General features: G+C 36.8%; 1 protein-coding gene across 7 annotated transcripts in view; it reads right to left on the reverse strand.

Moving 5' to 3' along the window:
* The window catches only part of Slc4a7 (solute carrier family 4 member 7), a 96,577-nt gene that overhangs the window by 43,060 nt on the left and 29,238 nt on the right, over positions 1 to 24,279 (reverse strand). For 2 of the 7 annotated variants that reach the window (XM_045153337.1, XM_045153333.1), the window contains exons 2-11: positions 22,773 to 22,854; positions 20,563 to 20,709; positions 18,644 to 18,782; positions 17,621 to 17,781; positions 14,911 to 15,099; positions 6,880 to 6,995; positions 5,602 to 5,661; positions 4,765 to 4,922; positions 1,580 to 1,667; positions 617 to 763 (exon numbers count right to left, since the gene is read on the reverse strand). In XM_045153337.1, coding sequence (XP_045009272.1) covers positions 617 to 763; positions 1,580 to 1,667; positions 4,765 to 4,922; positions 5,602 to 5,661; positions 6,880 to 6,995; positions 14,911 to 15,099; positions 17,621 to 17,781; positions 18,644 to 18,782; positions 20,563 to 20,709; positions 22,773 to 22,854 — 1,287 coding nt within the window. Of the gene's footprint in view, positions 1 to 616; positions 764 to 1,579; positions 1,668 to 4,764; positions 4,923 to 5,601; positions 5,662 to 6,879; positions 6,996 to 11,262; positions 11,632 to 14,910; positions 15,100 to 17,620; positions 17,782 to 18,643; positions 18,783 to 20,562; positions 20,710 to 22,772; positions 22,855 to 24,279 lie in introns of all 7 variants that reach the window. The other 5 variants (XM_045153338.1, XM_045153335.1, XM_045153334.1 and 2 more) reach the window with 4 other exon arrangements.

Here is a 24,279-nt window from a genome sequence, read left to right on the forward strand (position 1 = left end):
CTACATACACATATATACTGTATCACACATACTACATACTCATACACCCATACAAGTACATGTGAAAAAAAAATCCATTAAAGAAAGAAACAAGTTGGTGAAGTCTACAATGGACAAGAAATGCAAGCTCAAAAACTTAATGGAATTTCCCCAAACTTTTGAAAATAAATTATTCCATCTTATTGAAACTGTTCACGAGCCCTGCCTCAAGAAGTTATGTTTGTTTTAGGAAACAAGTGTAAGATACCTACGATGTATTGATCCACTTGTAAGCAATGATATAAACAACTTAGTAAAATAGCAGACAGACTACAGGCATTCACATGTCCATGTATGGAATAAAAACCAGAACAAACAGCCAACCACAAGAGACAGTAACAGGGTACAGGGAGCACAGTGAAGGTACCATTTCTTTGAATGTGCATGTGTAACTGACTATTTATCAGAGTTTAAATGTGGGGCTTCAGACACACTAGGAAAGTGGTCTACTAGTGAACCACATTTCCTTCAAACAGTTATGAGTTCTAAGTTGTGAAAAAAACCCAAAATCTAAAACTAATTGTTAAAAATTTTAATAAAGAATGTAACTCATAGAAGTATATTTCTAGATTCTTACCTGAGAAGGAACACTTTTTGGTGGCTCTATTCGTATGGAAGGATCCCACTCTCCTGGAGGTAGGACAGTTACTTGATCTAAAAATTCATCAATTCCAGACAAGAGGTCATTTCGGTCTTTTGCTTTATAAGCTACATCATGAAAAATCTAAAAATAAAAGAGACAGTGGGCATAAATATTTTAAAGTTGAAAGAAAATTCTACACATATGCAAATAAGATGTATAAATAATATATGTAATACATATAAACATACATATGAACAAACATATATAAATAAGATCACAAAAATAATTACATAAACTTATATCTAAGGTAGGCATTCACCTTACCTGACAAAGGCTAATCCATCATTAATATTAACATGTCATTTAACAATAATAAACAGCAAAGAAGAAAGTGCCAAAACAATTTCAAAAAATATTCATGGGAAATAATAATTCATTAAAAAATGAATACAGTACACTGAAATGTTATTTAGAGAATAATGAAAGAAATGGAAATAGTTTTACATAATGACAAATACTTATGGTTATCTAATAGTTGCTATACACACTGCTAAATGCTGTAGATAAAGTGATGGAAACAGGCAAGATTTCTGTGCCCAAGAATCTTTTTTGCTAGCAGGACCTAGTTAAGTAATTAACACACAAATACAACCACAAAGAGAGATAAATGCTCTGGGGGAGGGGTCAACAAAGCAAAGTATAGAAAGGAGGGAAGGGGAGAGGGAGGCAAGACAACACTGGTGATGAGTTTAAATCTGAACTTAAAACATAGTGTGGGGGCTTGCATTTGTAGTCCCAGCATTCAAGAAATAAGTGAATTGCCAGGAGTTTTAGCCACCCTGGGCTACAGAGATCCTATCTCAAAAAACACGAACATTAAGCAATAACAGACGATGGATATGCTTTTGAATCACTATGAAAATAAGTAGGACCATAACTTGAGGATATTTAAATTACCTCATCTGTCATGAGAGTAGCTATAGATCTGCCAATTTCATGGTACTGTGGAGCCTTCCCTGCTGGGCCCAGTAACAGAAACAGAAACCTAAGAAAAGATTAAAACATCCAGATTTTAAAAGACACACATATATACAACATACGTACACCAACCTAAACAACCATTTTTTAGAAAAGCAATTCAATTGTAAACATAGTAACCACACTCATACCTCACAAGTCACCAAACCAATGGCAACTATACTCGAAACAGATCACAGGGGGTGTGGTTGTGGGGCATTCCTGTAATCCCAATTTGTGGGAAGCAAAGATAGGAGGATCAGAAGTTAAAGGTCATTCTTGACTACAGAGTGAGATGGAGGCCAGCCTAAGACACATGAGACCCTGTTTCAGAAGGAAGAAGAGGGAAGGGAAGAGGAAAGAAAAGGGAAGAGAGAAGGGAAGAGGGAAGAGAAGCCTTCAAACTGTCATTCTGGATAAAAGTTCTAACTTTATAATTATGGCAGTTTAGTTAAGTAGTCAATCCCTTCGGGAGGAAAAAACTTTTTTTTTTTAAATTTTATTTATTTATTTATTTATTTGAGAGCGACAGACACAAAGAGAAAGACAGCTAGAGGGAGAGAGAGAGAATGGGCGCGCCAGGGCTTCCAGCCTCTGCAAACGAACTCCAGACGCGTGCGCCACCTTGAGCATCTGGCTAACGTGGGACCTGGGGAACCGAGCCTCGAACTGGGGTCCTTAGGCTTCACAGGCAAGCGCTTAACCGTTAAGCCATCTCTCCAGCCCAGGAAAAAACTTTTATTCATAATTTCAACTTCTATAAATTTTATTATTCTAGTAACTAAATAAAAATATTTAACTTCCTATTAAGTTATTCCCTTGTTAACATACTAAAATATTCTTTTAAATTTTTTTTGTTCATTTTTATTTATTTATTTGAGAGTGACAGAAAGGCAGAGAAAGAGAGAGGGAATGGGCTCGCCAGGGCTTCCAGCCACTGCAAACGAACTCCAGATGCGTGCACCCCCTTGTGGCTAACGTGGGTCCTGGAGAATCTCAAACCAGGGTCCTTAGGTTTCACAGGCAAGTGCTTAACCACTAAGCCATCCCTCCAGCCCTCTTTTAAACTTTTTATGTTAGTATACAAAGTAATGGATTATATCATGGCATTCTCATATATATGTAAAATATTAATATTCACATTTATCCTAAATACTTATATTCCGGCTTTATGAGAATTTATATATAAAGCAATGGAATCATTTTTCCTCACTTATCTCTATACTACATCCTCAGTAAAAACTAAGTAAAGGGAGCTAGAGAAATGGTTAGCAGTTATGGCACTTGCCTGCAAAGCCTAAAGCCCCAAGTTTTACTCCCCAGAACCCATGTAAGCCAAACACACCAGCTGACACATATGCACAAGGTGGCACATGCATCTGGAGAATTGGCATACCAATTTTCTCCCTCTTTCTCACTCTCATAAATAAAATTTTTAAACTGAGAAAAGCAAATTAAGTATATTTCCATCAAATTCTTATTAATTCTTCATATTTACTTAAAAAAAAGGAAGCCGGGCATGATGTAATAGCTCATGCCTCTAAATCCCAACACTCGGGAAGATGATAAAGTAATGCTAGGAGTTAACAACTAACCGAGGCCACATAGCAGGGGTGGCCTGAAAAAATAAAAATAAAAATAAAACAACAAAAGAAAAGAAAAAAAGACCTTTTCAAAACAAGTCTCTTGCTGGGAGTGGTGGTGTATGCCTTTAATCCCAGCACTCAGGAGGCAGAGGTAGGAGGATCCCTATGAGTTCAAAACTACCCTAGAAGAGTGAATTCCAGGTCAGCCTGAGATGCAGTGAGACCCTACCTCGAAAAAAGCAAAACCACAAAACAAAACAAAAAGTGTCTCAGTTAAGCTTGTAATGCCAAAATAGCAGAGCTGTCCTTCCCAAGGATCATAACTGATGACTCCATTCCATAATCATTCTTATGAGCAGTGCCCCAGTTTACTTTTACTTATGTAACAACAGAAAATTTTTATAAGTGAGAAAAAATTTATGTCTAATTCAAAGGAAAGGTTATATTCAATAACCTTATGAAGCATCTTCCTTTTACAAGTGAAACTTAGAAAACGCAAGTCAACCTTGACCTCATATAGCAAGTAGCAGAGAAAGAATCTAGTGCTTTCTCTCTGACTCCAGTGCTTTGCGCAGAATATTCGAGAGTGTATGTAAAGCCAGGCCCAATACTGCTGCCTGTAAACCCAGCACTTGTGAGACTATGGAAGAAGGATCAGGAGATAGCAGCCAGACTGTGCTACATGAGACCCTGTCCTAAAGACAGACAGACAGACACACACACACACACACACACACACACACACAAGTGGGGGGCGAGGACAGAGAGAGGTAATATCTAACATGAAGACTCACTGGGGCTGGTAATATAGCTCAGATCAGAGTGATGATAATATGATAATATGTAAGGTTCCAGGCTGGATCCTCAGCACAAAAATAAAGCAACCAATTAAAATGACTGGCTTTTTAAAAGACAAGTTTTGGGCTTGTGAGATATCTTAGTGGTTAAGGCACTTGCCTGCAAAGCCTAAGGAACCAGGTTCAATTCCCTAGTACCCACATAAGCCAGGTGCACAAGATGATGCATTTGTCTGGAGTTTTCTGCAGTGGCTAGAGGTCTTGGGGTACCCATTCTCTCTGTCCCTAGCTACATCTTCCTTTCTCTCTCTCTCTCTCTCTCTCTCTCTCTCTCTCTCTCTCTCTCTCCCCTCTCCTTTTCTCTCTCAAATAAAATAAAATATATTTAGAGATATAAATAAATAAATAAAAGACAAGCTGCTACATTGCCAAACTTCTTGGAAAGATAAGAATAAAAAGTTGCTTTAAAAGTACGATGTTATCCAGGTGTGGTAGCTCATGCCTATTATTCCAGCACTTGGAAGGCTGAGGTAGGAGGACGGCATGGTATGGGCTATAGAGTAAGACCATGCGTTCAAGATAAAATTTAAAAATTTATCTTATTTTTCAGGAAAAATAAAAGATAATTCACTCTCCAATTTTCAATGCATTTTGGCTCAATGACTAAATATTAGTCATTAGCAGGATGCTTATTCTTTCTGTAGAGGCATGCTGGGGAAATGGAAACTAGACTACTTTTTACCTGGTAGGCACAGGGACTTCAGTCAACCCTGACAGGAGAACAGCAGGAGCCAGTCTCACAAAAGCAATGATAGGTCTCTCCAAAAAGTCTACTTCTCCCACTAGAACATTGGATGCCTCTGCTCCTGTAGGAATTTTCCTCATGAAATTCATGTCAACCTATTGATAAATTAATAGTTAAAAGCATGACCATTTCAGAAAGAAATAGAAACAAAAGAATGATTTTAAGAATACTATTTGCCAATCAAACCTTGTGATCTAAAAGATGTATAAATGCCCAAAACTATCACAGATAAAAAGTATGGAATAAACAAAAACAAAACAAAATAAACAAGTAAAATCCATCTATCAATACTACTGTCTTAACTATTATAACCTTTATACTTCAAAGTTCTACATTACCAAACAAAAACTTGAGAAAATTTTCAACAAATATAGCATTCATTAAAAACCATTAAAGACACACAGTGCATAAACTAACAATGGCTCATGAAATTATACACAGTGCAACAACATTCTCACTTCTTTATTTTTTATTATTCAGACATGAATTGATTTATATTTTGTTTGCTTTTATAAATTCTTTTGTTGAAAAGTTAGCATTTCCCAGTATTTTCTTTAATTAGAATAAAATCTTTACAACTAACATCTATAGTCTTGATTGGTTCAAACATGTGACAACAAAGTAAATGAAATTCAGCTGCCTGTGTATAATTACAAGGAAAAGGTTACAAACTGACACCAAAGGAGGTAACGCTGTTCATGTATACACAGGTTCACACAAGTCACCAAACAACCACTAAAAAGACTATCTATTAAAAATAAAACCAGCACTTACAGCAGGCCTCTTGAGTCCCACACCCAGTGTGCCACAACTACAGTGCCAGGAGGCAGACTCCTGCCCAACAGGAGACAGGGAGGGTACACAAGGACAGGCCAAGTAAAAAAAAACAACAACTGTGACACAGGAACAGAGATCAATGGCAACTGCCATGCCTAGAGAAGATCTAATTATAGTAAATTACAGTAGTTCATTTATGTAAAACCAAAGAAAAATTACAATTTAGCTATGAACATTTTTTCACTGATCTAAAACTAGAGTACCAGTAAAAACAAGATCCAGTTAGAATACACAAATCAGCCTGTTTGTGTTTTGTTATTGTTGTTTGGGGACAGGGTCTTACTATGTCCAGGGTAGCCTGGAGGTCACTATGCAACTATGGCTACCCTTGAACTTGAGATCCTCCTGTCCTCAGTCTTCTAACTCCTGGAATCAAGGGCACATGCCACCATACCCAGCTTCTATGTCCTAATGAACAGGCTTTCTATAATTCTGGAGTCATTTTAACTTCTTTTCTATAAAACGTGATTTGTGGACATCATAGAACATAATGAAAGGCTTTAAAAATGGATTCTTTCTTGATGCAATTACAATTGATACAAAACCTAATGCCAACTTGAAAATGTTAAAATATAGTATATAATAGTAAACTGAAAGTTCTATTAGCTGCCCCAACTCATTTTCCTGAGTACCCATGAAGTGCACTTGAAACTCAGCTGTCATTCAGCTTATTTTTTTGCTCTCTTCTTTGAAATAAGATTTTCCCCTATATCAATGAAATACTCAATGAGTAAAAATCATGGTGGAGAAATATACCTTTATTTAGCCATGAGGAAGCACCATTATGCTTCCCAGTGGCACTTCAGAAAGTACTAAACCATGAGATAATTCTGGGATATACCAGCCAAGGAAAGGAGGCATCACTAGTGTTACGATGCCACTCCAGAATTGACCTTTTTAGTGGTGGCAGTGCCAGAAAAATGACTACAGTTCAAAGGACTCAAGTTTCATGATGCCTACTGGAAGGTATAGATGAGAATGCCATATTATTTAATATGCTTTCTTCAGAACTGCTGAAACTAGTAAGCATATAGTTATTCAAGTACTTGGAACCTTTCCCACAATTTCCGACCTAAGTTAACACATCAAAAGGATCACATGGAGACTTAACCATCAGCCTACTAAACGACTGTAAACAATGGTAATGAATCCACAAATGGCCAGTTATTTTCTCAGTAAGAATGCCTGAAAATTTGCAGTTAATAACAGAATTACCTTGCTGAAGTCAACAGTGCTATTTTCTCTGCTTCCTCCACTTCCATTACCTTTTATTTCTCCACTTTTACTATTATCTAAGTTTCCAGGTGCAGACTGTGGAGAGGCTAAAATACCTGTATTTAAGAAAGAGCATAATTCCAAATTAGTAGGAGAAAATTTACTCTGTAACCTGACTACTCATATCTTAAAAGCAATGGTCTTATAAAAGCAAATGTGAAAGGTTAAAAAAAAGTGCCAGATGTTAGTTTCATACCAGCAAAACTAGAATAGCACTAAGCAAAAAAGAAGCTATTTATTTTAATGCTTAAAACATACTGGAATTTATAAAAATTGTGGCCTTTTGAAAAGCAAAAGTGAATCAGTGTGGACCGCAAAAGACAACTGAGATCCGGTCTGAACACAACTATGAGCACTTAAGGAATCACTTTTAGTATTTCTAGCCTATGCGTGAATTGCATTGAACTTAGTGAGGCATAAAGGAGCATGCTCACGCCAATCACAGTATGAATTCCCTGGCGAGTTCTAAGTATAACTCAGAAAATTAAAGACCTACATAACTAATTGTTATTTGAACTTACGATAACCTTCCATAATCATAACCATTTTCTGAAAAGTTTTAAATTTTCTTCAGTAGTATTTCAAATCTGTAGTTTCTACTGTCATTTTTCTAAGAAATGTAGTTGAAACATCCTAACTTTTTTTGTAAGTACAAAGATTAAAAGTATATAATCAAACAGATCTGTGCTATAAACACTGCCATTATGCAGCCATGTGATTAATTCACTGAACCTCTAACATTGAGATAAACCTTTAAATTAACATGCAAATAATATTTCCATCTATAACTACCTATAGATGTCAAAATTTTTCTTGTGTTACAAATAATATATATTCAAGTGTTAACATAATCACTTAAGGTGACACTCAGTAGTAACATTTCATAATAAAATAACCTAAAAACACCACTTAATCTAATCCACATTTACAACTACAAAATCAGTAAAAACTTCAAATTTCAAAAATTTAAAAATCAAATGTCACTGCACAATTTTTTCTACCATTGATGTATCTCATTTTTCTCAAAAACATCAAAAAACTTCTAGCACAATAATATAAACTAATTAATGTTCAAACACTGAACATTTTTAAGAGGAAAGGAGACTGAAACATAATACAACCTACTGATGCACAAAAATTCAGTGAGCTTTGATTTGTGGTTACAGACTATGAATCACTGAGGTCAGTATTAGTATTCTAACACATCAAGCACTTGGATATACTTGATACATCTAAGAGGGTTTTTATTCTTATAGAATAATTAGAACAAATGAATATGAAGTTAAAGCATTTGGGTTCATTCTAGTCAAGTCCTCTGTGAGATTCACCCTTCTGTTCAGTAAAGTAGGGTATCATGGCAACTGAGAAAAGAATCCTCATTTATAAAGCACCACAGCTGATTTGGCCATGTGCATCATTCTCTGGAGAGATAAACAATTCTAAAATAAACATGTTGCCTACAATTTTTCATGTTGGATTGGTATGGAAATGTTATTAACATTCCTCTTCCTTGACTTTTGTTCCTAAACTTTCAGAACAGTGTCCCTTCCTTTGCCAATGAGGCTAGCAGAAAATAATCAGTGGTTTTCATAGGCTTCCACTTACTCCCTCAAAAGTAGAGTGTTTCCAGGCATGGTGGTGCATACCTTTAATACCAGCAGTCAGGAGACAGAGGTAGAAGGATCACCATGAGTTGGAGGCCACCCTGAGACTACATAGTGAATTCCAGGTCAGCCTGAGCTAGAGTGAGACCCTACCTTGAAAAAAAAAAACAGAAGTAACAAAAAAAAACCATGAGAGTGTTAAGGCCCTAGGGCCAAGTGCAACTGAGTTCTGGCTGCTTCCAACTATGAGAATGTATTCAATCTGTGGATACATATAATCAAAAAAAGTGCACAATGCAGTTTCCAAAAATGATCCAACCACCAGATTCCAGCCATAAGAATGGAACAAAAAGCCTGTGGAGGAAAGTATGATAGGAATGGGAAGAAAAAAATACAAGTAAACTTCAATATTGACAAAGGACAAAGGAATGTAAACTTAGCTGTTTATGCTAATCATCTTGAACTTGTCCCTTTTTGTCAAAAATGAGCACTGTAGGGACATGCCAAGAGTATAACACTAGCTGAGCATGGTGGCACATTCTTATAAATTCAGCATATGAGAAGTAGAGGCAGAAAGATTGGGAGTTCAAGGAAAGCCTCAGCTAAATGAGACCTTGTAGAATAAAAACTAAACAACAAAAGTATGCCGCAATTATCCTGTCTCTGGGTAATCTTTCCAAACCTCAGCAAAGGTAAAAGTGCATCCTTATCTGGTAAATAAGTCCCTCAACTAATTTCTAGTGCTCAGAATCAAGTCATTAAAAAAAAAAAAAATGAAGCTATCACATCATAGTTAACTCACAAGGATAGTACATCTTGGCTTTAAAGAAACAACACACACATATACATACAGAGATATAAATAAATAACTAAGGTCTAAAAAGAGACTCAAAAGATCATACACTGAAGCCAGGCATGGTGGTAGATATCTGAAATCCCAGCACTAGAGAGGCTGAAAAGGCTAAGGCAGAAAGATCACGAGTTTATAAGCCAGCCTGGGCTCCACAGTAAGATCCTGTCTCAATTATTTTAAAAAATTAATTAATCATATCAAATTTTTAAAACTCATGCTCTGGTATATCTATTGTTTCATACTAATGTTTTTTTTTTTTTAACAACAAATCAAACTAGAGAAAAGTAAATTAAAGTTATCATGGTTTCCTGTCATTAAGGGTTTGAAAGTAGAAACAGAACTACTTTGGCTCTGAATGAGAGAAGATTATGCTTCCAAAGGACATCAGGTCTTAGATCATACCTGAGTGTTACTGGTAGCTAGTGGGTATAACTCAAACACACTACCCCACATCCAAAAGTACAGAACTGCCCTCTTCCCCTAAACCAGCTAACAAATAAGCCTAGCTAAATATCCATACTGCTGAGCCAAAACACATCAAGTTAGAAAAACATTACAAAAACTAGAAACATGTTCCTCTTTCTTACAAGTAACTATCCTACAAGGAACAGGAAACAGTGTTTACTCCATGAAGATGGGTGTGTGGACATCTCTTGGACACCTGAGTGTGCAGGTGCCACTCCAAAAGATGCTGAGGCTGCTTTCCTCTTCTAGGTAAAATCGGTGTCCAGGGCCTTCCAACAAATAGCTAAGAGCTCTAAGTACCAAAGGAATCACAAAGAGACCAATGTCAGCTGCTCTATGACTTTTTCTCAGTAATCATGAATATTTTTTTCTTGTTTTTAGAAACTCTCCATTTTAATTTCTTCTCTTCAGAAAAACTTGTAAATTTTACCATCAAAAACAAAACAAAACAAAACTTGAGCTGGATGTGGTGGCACACACCTTTAATCCTAGCACTCGGGAGGCACAAAGGTAGGAGGATCGCTGTGAGTTCAAGACTACCCTGAGACTACATAGTGAATTCCAGGTCAGCCTAGGCCAGAGTAAGACCCTACCTTGAAAAACCAAAACAACTCATGGGATTAAAAAAAGTTTTAAAGGCTGTGTTTAATTCTCAAATAACAATAACTTTCATTTCTAATGAAACAATATATCTAATTTACATACAAAAAGTACTCTTTGCCATTACTATAGGGCTTCTGGTTCTAAAAATGCCAATGAAAGCCAGGTGTGGTGAGTTCAAGGCCACCCTGAGTGAGACTACATAGTGAAATCCAAGTCAGCCTGGGCTAGAGTGAGACCCTACCTTGAAAAACAAAACAAAACAAATAAAAGTGCCAATGAAAATTTGGATTTACAATAAACATGGCATTAACTAAGGACAACTAAAGAACTATTCCAAAATACAACACCATTGAAATAATGGCAGTTACTAGGAAATGTCAATTTTCTCAGAGAATAAGAACAAGAACACATAATACTATCTCTGTTAGAAAGGCTTAAAAGTGATTTTTCTGAAGAACAGCATCAAGTGGAAGGCTCTGGGCCTCGTTCTGTGTATGCGCTCCTTTATCTTACCAGTGAGCTGCACAGCAAAAGCCAAACAAGAGCCATGGCAATGTAAACGCCATCGTAACATCTAACCTCTCTGTGATGACTTTTTAAAGGGGCTTGAATGATGGATAGTCTTCCCCAGCATAAACTTAAAAATTCTACTCATTTCTGCAATATACTATCAAGAACAAAAACATGCACAGGTCAAACAAAATCATAAGCATTATCTGCATATGCTGTTCAGGCTATGTGCTGACAGGCATTCCAAGTGCAAGTGACCCAGACACATGGAAAACTCTGGACAGTTGCCTGGAGTGAAGTCAACATGCTCCTCCTTCTTCTGCTCCTGGCCTTTCAGAGCCTCTAGGTCTTCCTCAGGTGGATGAATTACTACTGTGGGAATATCGTCCCTGACAGGCGATGCCAGTGGTTCTGGGGTCTGGAGCTGACTCTGCTGGGAACTTCTGGAGGTCAGGCGACTGAAGCCAGGGCTGGAAGGAGGACTGCTCTGAGGGGTGGGCACTGGGGTTGTACACCTTGAGCCTGCAGGGGTTCCAGCTCTTGAAGAAGGAAGAAGATGACTGAGAAGAAGAGATAAAGGCGATTCCCCTCTCAAGGAAAGGTTTGAGGCAGACAGACCTGTTCGCAAAGAATGGCGGGAGGCTGATAGGCCTTCCCCTGAGATAAAACAAATAAATAAAAAATGTTCAAGTTCATTGAAGGCAGAGACATAAAAATCAATTTATACCACAAATCACAAGCTTTCCAGGTCCAAAATTTCAAAAGCATGCTGTAGGAGTTAGTATGCTAATCAGATTATTTAAATGTTAGAATGTTACCGCTATGTTCTTAAACTGTAATCAGTTCCCTGATCATGTATTTTAAAAAACTCTGTTAGAAAAAGAACTACCAGTATTGTAAATGAGCAATATCAACACAAAATTAGTTCTTAAATAAATGCTACATGAAAATACAAAAATCTATGAAATTGTATGCAAATCAAAACTCACCAATAATGATAGGTTATATTTACTGTGTTTCTCCTACACTGTATCAAACAGCTACAGGTAATTACTTCTCAAAAGAAAGTTAGTATTAATATGACTTAATAATTTCTAACTTAAAACTGGAATAAGCATTTGTCATATGAAGTCAATAAGGTTGCTCAAGTGAAGTTTAAAAATTACAGACAAATTATAGGAGTTAAAAAAAAAGTATCAAGCCAAGTGTGGTGGTGCACACCTTTAATCCCAGCATTCGGAAGGCAGCAGTAGGAGATGCGTTGTGAGTTTGAGGCCACCCTGAGACTACATAATGAATACCAGGTCAGCATGGACTAGAGCATCTGGAAACCTATCTTAAAATAATAATAATAACAACATGGATATTAAAGGACTCATAGATGCTCTGGTTCCCCTACAGACTGTATAAATTTTTCACCTTCTTCAAGGAGTCAACAGTACTAAACTTTGTAAAATTTATTAGTCAATGCCCCAAAGTATATTTCTTGCTGTAATCAACTACATACAATCTTTGAATTAAACAGGTAAGAAAAGCATATTTTACGAAGAGCAAAAAGACAGTAAGTCTAGAATATTTTTAAAGTACATACATACTTATACTTCAAACACCCAGTATCTCTATCTATATAGCTTAAAGAAGTGACATTCTTTCTCCCAGAAGAAAAACCCACAACAATCTTGTGACTTAAGCAATCAAAGTTACATGATCATAAGATCCAGAAATATTTCAATTAAGTACCATAATAAGGCCCATTATTTTATATGCTAACCAAAAAGTTCATAAAAATAATCATTAATCTATATAATAACTACAAAACAACAAAAATAACCATGACAAAATGGCATTTGGAAGAAAATAGCCACTGTCCTATGATTAAAAAGAATTGATATGATGGGAGAATAAAAAGAAACTACTGCACATGGGGAATAGAAATTTAATAAAGTTGCTTTGGACAAAGGAATTCATTTTACCAAAGTGGATATACAATAAAAGATAAAAGAGAAATGTAAACTCCAATTTAAAGGCATGGCTTGCTTTAAGTTAAACTTAGGTCTACAGAAACCTTTTATTCATAAGACTCCTTAAATATACCACGTCATAATTTTATTCAAAGAGGTCTTTTCAATTTTTATTTATTTATTAGAGACAGAGAGGGAGAGAGAGAGAGCGAGAGAGAATGAGAATGGGCATGCTAGGGCCTCTAGCCACTACAAATGAACTCCAGATGAATGTGCCACCTTGTGCATCTGGCTTAGATGAGACCTACAGAATTGACCCTGAGTCCTTAGGCTTTGCAGGCAAACACCTTAACCACTATGCTATCTCTCCAGCCCCAAAGAAATCTTTTTAATCAAAAACTTCATGACCAAATGGTCAAATATCTTACATTGAGCTACAAATAGTGATTACTGTGGATATCAGATGTGTAAACCCTATCAATCACCTATTTGCACATTTGCCACTTAAAAGTCACACTGTTATTTTAGGGAGGAGCAGGACACGGTGTCCCATCCCCACTCATCATTGCTGTAATTCTCCTAAGCTGTGTATAACAGCAACACTTACAGGGAATAACAACTCTCATGAAGTACTCTAGCCCTCTACACCTGGGTTTTCCAATTTCAGTCATCGCAACTCTGCCTTGGAACAGAAAAGAACCCTAGTGATATATTCCTGCTTTACACAGAATAAAGAAAGGCAAATGCTCAAAGAACCAACCTTAAGAAACTGACAGCTGAATGGCTAAAATAAAAAACCCTGATTTTCCAGTCCCACAAAACCTTCCTCTTGGCCTTTGAAAGGGAGAGCAGAGCTGAAAGCTGAGTACCTAAGTGTCTGTGCCATTCTCAGTGGCTTGAAAAACACTAACTTGGGTGACCTTTACTGTATGACACACAGTAAATGTGATACTACTTTGAATTAAATAGGTAAGAAAAGGGCATTTGATGAACAGGAAAAAGACAGTAAGTCTAGAATATTTTAAAAGTACACACATACCTATACTTCAAATACCCAGTATCTCTATTTATATAGCTTAAAGAAGTGACATTCTTTCTCCCAGAAGAGCAAGAGAAAAACAACAATTTTGTGGCTTAAGCAATTGAAGCTACATGATCATAAGAGCCAGTAATAAAGTGAAGCAACTCTGTCATGAAAATCTTCAACAAAGCTTACAAAGAGCATTGATTCCAGACACCACCCCAAACAATGTTTTTTTTTATGCCAAACAAATATAGCATACTCAGGAGACTAAATAAATCAATATAATGGGTCATAAAACTTAAACCTAATATTTAGAATAAAAACATTAAAATCATAGATATTATTTATGCCTCCTTAATCAATTATTTAATAAACCTGAATCAAAACAATGGCAAAATCCATTCAGGGTTTAGAAACTGTATTTAAAGATTACTTAAAATGAAATTTGTACCATTGTAATAACAGTGAATGCTTTTTGCATCTAACTGATTTTACCTGTTTTTTTTTTTTTTTTAGGGTCTCTTGTCCACGCTCACTTTGTAGTCCCAGTCTGGCCTTGAACTCACAGCCTACTACCTCTGCATCATGAGTGCTAGAATTAAAGGCACCACCACTCCCCGCTTTCCAAGTGATTTCTACCTCCTGTTGGATGTGTTGGTGCTGGCACATAGGAGGATGAGGCAGGAAGATCCAAGTTTGAGGCTGACCTGAGCTACATAGCAAGTTCCAGGCCAACTAAGATACACAGTGAGACTGTCTAAAAAATAAACAGCAGCCATTAAAAAAAACCCACAACAAAAATATGAGTACTATTTCAGAAATGACATATCTAGAACAAAGAAAAATTATAATTATGTGGAAATATCTTTCTTCCAGCAAATATTAGTAGTAATATACTGGAATACTATTAGAGAAGTGTTAGCAAAAACTGGATGCCACAACTTATCTCACCATTCCTTTCAAGCAAGTGAGGGTCAGAATGTTTCTTGCCTATATCTGCAAAGGATCGAACGAGGGGAATCCGACTGGTGAATCTTTTCTCATTCTGATGATGATGTCTCTTCAGAAGAGCTTCTCTGACATTCTCTCTGATGGACTCATCTAATTGGCCAGAGGCTATCATGTTGTCTAATACCATATCTATTGAAAGAAAAACAATCAGAGTTATTGTTACTACATATGAACTAAAGTGATTATAATATAGGAATATAAAACCTCTAAGTGAAACCAATAAAAATAGGTTTTTAAATAGCTCTAGAAATAATATATCATCTATTGTGTTTGTTTTCCCTGGTCATGTGTTTTGAGTCAAAATCTTTTTCTTTTTTTTTTTTTTTAATTTTTATGTTTTTTACTAGTTTTGAGCTTGTGGAGCTCCAAAGATTCTTGGTTCTCTGCTCCCCTGTGGTACTTGGTTTTCAGGCAGGCATGGCCATGGCCACCTATTTTATATGGGATCTGGAGGTTTGAATTCCAGCAATCGCAGGACCCTCTTGCGCCCTCAAGTTTGCACAGAAAACACACTTAACAACTAAGCCATCTGTCCAATACAACAAATCACTTTAATATACAGTAATATAAATATTAACATTATATACCCAACAAAAAAGAATAGCCAGGGTGCTGGAGAGATGGCTTTGAGGTTAAGCTGCTTGCCTGTGAAGCCTCAGAACTCATGTTCTACTTTCCAAGTAAGCCAGACACACAGTGACACAAGCACACAAGGATGCAAATGTGCACAAGAGGGCACACGTGTCTAGAGTTTGATTGTACTGGCTGAAGGCCCTGGCATGCCAGTTCTCTCTCTCTCATGCACATAGATTAAAAAAAAAAAAAAAAGCCAGGTGTGGCAATGCACACCTTTAATCCCAGCACTTGGAAGGCAGAAGTAGGAGGATCACTGTGAGTTCAAGGCCAGCCTGAGAATACAGAATGAATTCCAGGTCAGCCTGTGCTACAGCGAGACCCTTCCTTAAAAGATAAAATAAAATAAAAAAAGATAGTCAGGGATAACTTCATTAAATATAGTATCAAGAACATACTATGACAGACAGAGCTGAAAATGTTTTTCTGTACAAAAGTAGTAAATTCTAATTAATAAATAAAAAACAAAGTAAGAAGTAATAAATCTTATTAAGCTCAACATTTAAACATATGTATACAGTAAGACTGACTGTGACAACCACAAAGCCAAAAGGAGGACTCATCTATCCACAGTCAATATTCCTAACCCTAACTCAGTTTTTCAATTCATACAAGAAAAGGACTTGACATTTTAAATATTAAAATTTGGAGCACATGGTCAAATCTAACAGCTAATAAGCTAGGCATGGTGGTGCTCGCCTTTAATCCCAGCACTTGGGAGGCAGAGGTAGGAGGATCGCTGTGAATTTGAGGCCACCCTGACAAGACAGTGAATTCCAGGTCAGTCTGGGATAGAGTGAGACCCTACCTTAACAACAACAAAAAAAAAAAACCCTAACAAATAAAATTCAAGCTATTTCTACCTCCAAGAAACTATAGTATGTTTATGGTGTTCCTAACAGATTTTTGTTTTCTACCAGAACAATTTATGGTGACCAACACATTAGCAAGCTCATGTCCACTGAAGACAATTTTGGTTTTGAGAAACTTTAATTAGTGGCCATTAAATAATCTCATGCCCTTTTCTCATTTTCTACTTCCACATTATCCTTCCAATTTGTTTCTTTCATTTCCATTGTTACACCTAACCACTCAATAACCATCATGTTTTTTGTTTTTGTTCTTTTGTTTTGTCAAGGCAGAGTCTCACTGTAGCCCAGGCTAAACTGGAATTCACTCTGTAGTTCCAGTCTGGCCTTGAGCTTACAGCGATCCTCCTACCTCTCCCTCCCAAGTGCTGGGATTAAAGGTATGCAGCACCACAACAGGCTCACCATCATTTCTTGATTAGTCCATTCCATGGGAAAAACTGGACTTCTTGCCTCTAGTGTCTTGCTAGTCCAGAGTCACTCTGTCTTGCTAGTCCAGAGTCACTCTACATGCTGTGGCCAGGATAATCTTCCCAAAGCACATCTCAGGATTAACATTCCCTAGTTTAACAACCAAGACTGCAAAAAATGCCCAAGTAAAATACATCTCAGCCCAATAATTCAAGGTTGGTGACCTAGGGCCTCCTACATGCTAGGGAAGCCTCCTAACATTTTAAATACTATTTAAGAAATCTATATCCTCCTCTTAAGTGACTTTTTTTGAGTTATATCTGTCTATACTAATCTGGACTTCTACTCCTGTTCTGCCTCCTCCACAATGCAGTGTCTTTTTTTCTTATAATACCCGTTTCTTATTCTCACGTGTTCAGATTCTGAGACTAAGTAGTATATTAATCTTCTCAGTGGACTTTTGCCAATATTTTCCTCTGAATTTCCAGAGGATACACTCCACATATGCTTAGTAGTAGGTACCCACTGACTCTGAAGTCATGTCTCATTTAATTTACTAAGCTCCATACTTATTATATACAAAAGGTATACCATTATTTATGTGTCTATTCCTCACACCAGCCTTGCAAAGCACTGAACTTCAATATGCACATGTTAGATGATACTTCATTTTCTTTAATTACCTCCAATCTTAGTACACCTTAAATATTTTTTTTAAAAAGTCAATTTACTATAACCTGCTATTTCATCTAGAGTGCTTGCTCTCATATCCAGCATGACTGTTCCATTTAGGATGCAACTCCTTAGTTCAAAGAGACTGTGCAGAGAAAGGGTTGCCACATAGGGTTTACTCCATCGGTCACCACCATCTTCAACATCTTCTTCAAATTTCAGCCATCTGAATATATAAAATATATAAAAATGTTTTTAAAATAATAACTATACTATTTGATTACTGTGATGCCATATATAAGCTTATTATTTTAAAAAGAAACAAGCAGACCACTACCAGAACAAAGTACTACTATACATCCATGTTCAAATCAGGCTAATTATCTACACTGTTTATAGTCACAATGTATTATTGCTGTCAAAATAATAAGCCCACAAAACAAACTGAATTTTCAGCCAGGCATAGTGGTGCATGCCTTTAATTCCAGCACTCAGGAGGCAGAGGCAGGAGGATTGCCTTGAATTCCAAGCTACCCTGAGACTACATAGTGAATTCCAGGTCAGCCTGGGCCAGAACAAGACCCTACCTCAAAAAAAAAAAAAAAAAAAAAAATCTGTGGATTTTCATAGTTTCCACATCTATTATTCTATCGAACTTAAGTCTTCAGGGATAAGATTTTGACATTTCAAATTCAACTAAAGACACCTGAAAATCTATAATACCTAATTTCTTTTAGAGCATATTAAATAAAGGAAAATTTAAGGAAACAAACTTGAAAGCAAAAAGAAAAAGATAAAACCTCTAAGCACTGTCAAGGAATTTTCTATTCTGAAGCAGTAGGTAGGTTAGGCATGGTGGCACATGCCTGCAATCTCAGCATCCATGAGGCAGAGGTACATTGATTGTTGCAAGTTCAAGGACAGCCTGGGCTACACAGTGGGTTCCAGGCTAGCCAAAGCTACACAGCAAGACCCTGTCTCAAAATAAATACAAAAAGCAGCAGCTATATTTCATAATCTCAATTTAATATTATTACCAAAAGAAATCGAGTCAATCCTGTTTTAAAAACTCAGATGAGTAATATTACCTGGCTGTTTCCTTCCACTCATATTCTTCTCCATCTCTGTAGCACAGCTCATCCATTTCTGTGAAGAGGTCATGGGGAATATGTTCCTCATCATCATCTTCAGTGCCAAGAATAAACTGAACCCTCTGTGATGGTGTGTCTTGTCAAAATAAAATTAAAAACATTGAAAGTTGTTTTCAACTTATTCAAAAATAAAATTTTGTTAGTAAAACACTTCAGTTATAGAGAAATATATTTCAGCTGGGTATATAGTGGTCCACACTTGTAATGCTAGCACCTGACAAGCTGAGGCAAAAAATTACTCTAAGTTCAAGGTTATTCTACATAATGAGTTCTAGGCCAGCCAGGACTTCAAAGTGAAACCCAGTCTCAAATAATAATAATACAAAAACATACATATGTATAAACAAAAATATTAAATATTTAAAATATAGCTCAGTTCAAGAATGAAAAGTAAGTCTTTAGGTCCCCCCAAAATGATGTGAAACAGACTACAGGTATAGAAATCTAACTTCTCCTGCTGTCCTGGAGAAACACAGATCTCAACTGAGGTTTAAAATGTAGAAGTTACTGAAAGAAACAAACTAAACTCACAGCATCTAAAACTAAATTATCTGTGTGGTATAGCACCAAGCCTCCAAAAATAATAATAATATAAATGCTAGCCAAACAACAGTAGAAAGTCTTAAGGTTTTCCATTAAAAACAAAGTTAAGCTCAGCTATACTTGAGAAATGAATCCACACTGACAACTTAAACCTTAGTCAAAGTCCTCCAAGCCCTGTGGATGCAACAAAGATCCCCAATGAGTGCAAGGATTACATTAGAGAGAACTATGAAAGGAAAAACATAATGCTTTCCAGAAGCTTCAGTATTACAGATTTCCACTTCATGCATGTGCAAGCAGTGAACTATATGGAAGAATAAAGTAAACAATACCCTATAAATTTGAAAGTTACTTGAAAAAAAAAAACTTTTGTAATACTTAATCTGAAATTTAAAGAAAAAAAAGCCTTCTCTTTATAACAAGGAAATATTAATCTATTAATCCAAATATTTTTATTGTTAAAAAAATCTATAAGCTAGAGATATAGTTCAATCGTATTATACTTATCTAGCATACATGAAGCCCTGGGTGTAATTGCCACCAAAAAAAAAAAGAAAAAAAATTCTAGTGAGGTGAGGTGGCAAATACTTATAATCCTGGCATTCAAGAGGGTGAGGCTGGGCTGGAGAGATGGCTTAGCAGTTAAGCGCTTGCCTGTGAAGCCTAAGGACCCTGGTTCGAGGCTTGCCCAAGTTAGCCAGATGCACAAGGGGGCGCATGCATCTGGAGTTCATTCGCAGTGGCTGGAAGCCCTGGCATACCGGTTCGCAATCTCTCTCTCTCTCTCTGTCACTCTCAAATAAATAAGTAAATAAATAAAAAATGAACAACAACAACAAAAAAGGCTGAGGCAGAATACTGAACTCAAGGCCAGTCTCAGTTACACAGTGAGATGCTGCCTCAAAAAGCACAAGCGCTGGAGAGGATGGCTTAGCGGTTAAGCGCCTGCCTGTGAAGCCTAAGGAATCTGGTTCGAGGCTCAATTCCCCTGGACCCACGTTAGCCAGCTGCACAAGGGGGCGCAGGTGACTAGAGTTCGTTTGCAGTGGCTGGAAGCCCTGGCATGCCTGTTCTATCTCTCTCTCACGCACACACTCTCTCTCTCTATCGCTCTCAAATAAACAAACAACAAAAAAAAATTAAAAATAAACACAACAGAAACTTTATTATTTTAATTGATATCCCTCCAATGTGTATGGTGTACACAAATTATTGCAGATAGAAAGTTTTTAAAAGATCCAAGTAAAAAAAATAGGATACTTCCTTGGAAAGAAGTATAAACCATCAACAGAGAACATGACTTTTTCTCCTACCATACGAAGGAGATTCCCGTCCATCCTCTTTATCTGATTCTTTATCTTTTCTCCTCCGGTGGTGATGCTTGTGTCCACGGTGCCTGTGACGCCTACGACTCTCTTTACTAAATGGTACATGAACACCCACATACACAGCTCGATGACCTATTAAGTGTTTCAGAAGTATATTACTGGTTTTACAAGGGGAAAACATGTTCAAAAAATACACCACAATTTAGCCTATTACATATAAGTTCATGAAGTTAACAACAGTAGTCTTCAGTGACTCATAAAGCACTACTGAGTGTTATGCCAAGGTCTCATATTACTGACTAGTAATCACACTGCCACACATTACCTGCGTAAACAGTCATTTGTCTTGTAAAACATACTGAGAAGAGGTAGGTCCATGTATCAAACCATATAAGGATAAATTTATTCACTTAAACCAGGAGTGGTGAAACACATCAGTAATCTTAAGAGATTAAGAACTTAAGAGGCTAAAGCAAGATGATTGAGAGTTAAAGGCCAGTCTGAGCTCTTAGTGAGACCCTATCTTAAGAAATAAATCAATAGCCACATTTTATTCTGTCTACATTCATGGCCAACCCTGGTTAGTAGACATCCTTAAAAAAGAATCTTAAAGACAGTTAAAGACTTCATTATATATGCATATATATAAGATATACTAATGCATGTAAATACTTAATTTCCATTTTGTTTTTAGGCTACAAAAACACAGAACACCTAATTGTATCTCTTTCTCTCCTGCTTAATATTAACATATTAGAAGCCTGGTTGAGTCCAATTCTCTCCAAGTTTACCATTAAAAATAAACCCTGAAATGTTTATAAAAAAATATGCAATGATGGGCTGGAGAGATGGCTTAGTGGTTGAGCGCTTGCCTGTGAAGCCTAAGGATCCTGGTTCGAGGATCGAGTCCCCAGGACCCACGTTAGCCAGAGGCACAAGGGGGTGCACGCGTCTGGAATTCGTTTGCAGTGGCTGGAGGCCCTGGCGCATCCATTCTCTCTATCTGCCCCTCTCTCTCTCTCTCTCTCTCTCTCTCTCTCACACACACACACACACACACTCTTAAATAAATAAATAAAAATGAACAAAAAAAATTGTTTAAAAAAGTGCAATGAGCACCAAATCAACCCAGTGTTCCACATTAACATTATGTTGATAGCATGTCCACAGATGTCATGCCCAGAAATGGGCACTTACTTCTGTTATATGCTTCATCTCGATCTCCACATGCTAACATCAGACAGATCCACAAACTGAGGATCACTGTACAAAGTATTTACCCACTTGTCACGTGTCACAGTCACAAAGACAAGGGCAAAATGAAAAACTCCAACAGATTAGACTAGGGAAAAATAACTAAATACACTGTTAGGTTTTGAGTCGAGTCAAGTGCGACCTTGTTACAGAAAAGGCCATGAGTAGAAAATGAGTGAATTCCAAATAAAGCCTATGGTTTAGCTTAATGAACTAAAAGTAAACCTATTAGTGATCAAAATAGCAACCAATACCAACTGCAAAATTAATGTTAATGTTCTTAACATTAGAGATACTTGTCTAAGGTACGTATAGAAGTGCTCTGCACCAAATGTGTAGACATTCCAAAATTATTTCACAAAAGTGACAAGACACCATTTGCCAGAATTTCTTCTCTTAGGGAAGACACGTAGGCAAATAACTCATTTGCTGCACAATTCCAGGTAGAGGTTTTGTAGCTGTCGTAAAGACTACTGTAACACACCCAGGAAAAGAGGACTCAGATGACAACTGATGAGAAATGACTTGTTAGTCTGATACTCTAGCCTGCTCAAAATACAAGTGACCCAGACTACCAGATGTGAAGGGGAGAAAAAGAAAAAAAAAAAAAATTTCTAACTAAGACCTTTCAGTTTTCCAAATAAGAATAACTATTAGTGAGGTATGAAATGTTTTCAGAGACCTGTCTTATGTCAACACTTCAACAAAGAGTGAATGATCAGGATGTATTCTGTTTATACACAGAAGGTGATTACAGAGGTTTATATTACACTTAATTCTTTAAATTATAGTAAAAAAAAAAGTGTTCAGCACTCTTCTAAATAAATGTTCTACCTCCCAACAAAAAATGTTTCAATAAACATGAGTAAAACTTAAAAGAACACTTACAAACTAATTCATATCTTATCCTGCTAAGCCCATGTTATTTTAATGAAACTTACTTTCTAGTTCTTCTTTCTCAAACTTGGTATTCACAGTTGAGCTAGTTTTGCCAAGATCCACAACAGCTTCTTCATCAGGACCCTAAAAACAAGTGTTTCTCCTTTATTCATGAAATCAGTGCAAAGACCTATCCTACATTCTCATTGCTGGGACAAAGCACTCAAAAGCAGCTGACTGAAGGAAGGGATTTATTTACGCTTACAATATCAACAGGAAGCTCCAAGATGGCAGGTAAAAGCATGGCATTAACAGAGGCTGAATATCACCTCTGCCACAGCAGGTGGGAAATAGCTGCACTAGAGTGAATCAAACTCTACCAAGGGGGAATTGGCTATCCCTAAGCCTGCCTCAAACAACATACCTCCTCCAGCAAGGCTCCACCTCCCAAACCCCCACCAGCAAAGGACCATGCATTCAAAACACCTGAATTTGTGGTGAGCCTCTGATTCAAACCACCACAAGTTATTTAAAATAGCCCTAGGCAGATTGTTTTCTTGCAAAGGAATGAATTATTATAGCTGACTACATCCTCCAAAATGTTTGAAGGGATTTTTTAATCCATAATTCAAAAATCTCATAGTAAGAAGTGGGATTTTAAAAGTATTTTGTGGGGCTAGGGAGATGGCTTAGCTGTTAAAGCACTTCCTGTGAAGCCTAAGGACCCAGGTTAAATTCCCCAGAGCCCAGGTAAGCCAGATGCACAAGGCAGCACAAGGAGTCTGGAGTTCATTTGCAGTGGCTAACAGGCCCTGGTATGCCCATTTATCCCTCCCCCCTCATATAATAAGTGAAAATATTTTTTAAGTATTTTGTGGAAAATACTAAATAGAAATATATTTACTTCATACTCAACAGAAACACGTCTAGGAGCAGAGATGCATTTTTAAACATCAAAGTGAAATGTTCTTTTCTTATTTTGGTCCTAAATGTTCTAAGGGGAAACTGATATATTGCACTGAATTACAGCTAAACACAAATTTGTCAAAAATAAGTGGACTCAGTGTGTATAATATCACTCTTGCTTGTAGGTGGATGGCCAGTACAAATTAGAACTTTTCAATTCTCCACAAAGGAGAAGAGGTAGCTCTAGAACCTCTACAGTAATTTTGGCTTTCAGCATGAAAACCCACTTTCTAAGTTCAGTTTCATGTTGCTCCCCTCTCTGGCTCAAAAAAAAAGGAGCTTATTTCTTATAAGCATATGTACTATAAAATATCGCATAGACTTTTTAAAGAGTGATATGGAAGTTTTAACTTTCTCAACTCTTACCAACTTTAATAGCACATTATAGTTACCACCAGCTATACATTATAAATGTATTATGCACAATTCTGTGCAACAGATGGAAAGAAGTAACAAATCCCCATCACTCAGCCTAATTCTGAACTCTAGTGGGACCAGATGTAACTGATCTGGATCCATGCCCAGCATGGGCTGCTGGGCCAGCAAGAACGGTCTGGCCTAACTGTTGCTAGTTCTGGCTCTTCAGTAGCACACAAGTAAATT

Source organism: Jaculus jaculus, chromosome 6 (genome assembly GCF_020740685.1).
Source record: "Jaculus jaculus isolate mJacJac1 chromosome 6, mJacJac1.mat.Y.cur, whole genome shotgun sequence".
Taxonomy (NCBI): domain Eukaryota; kingdom Metazoa; phylum Chordata; class Mammalia; order Rodentia; family Dipodidae; genus Jaculus; species Jaculus jaculus.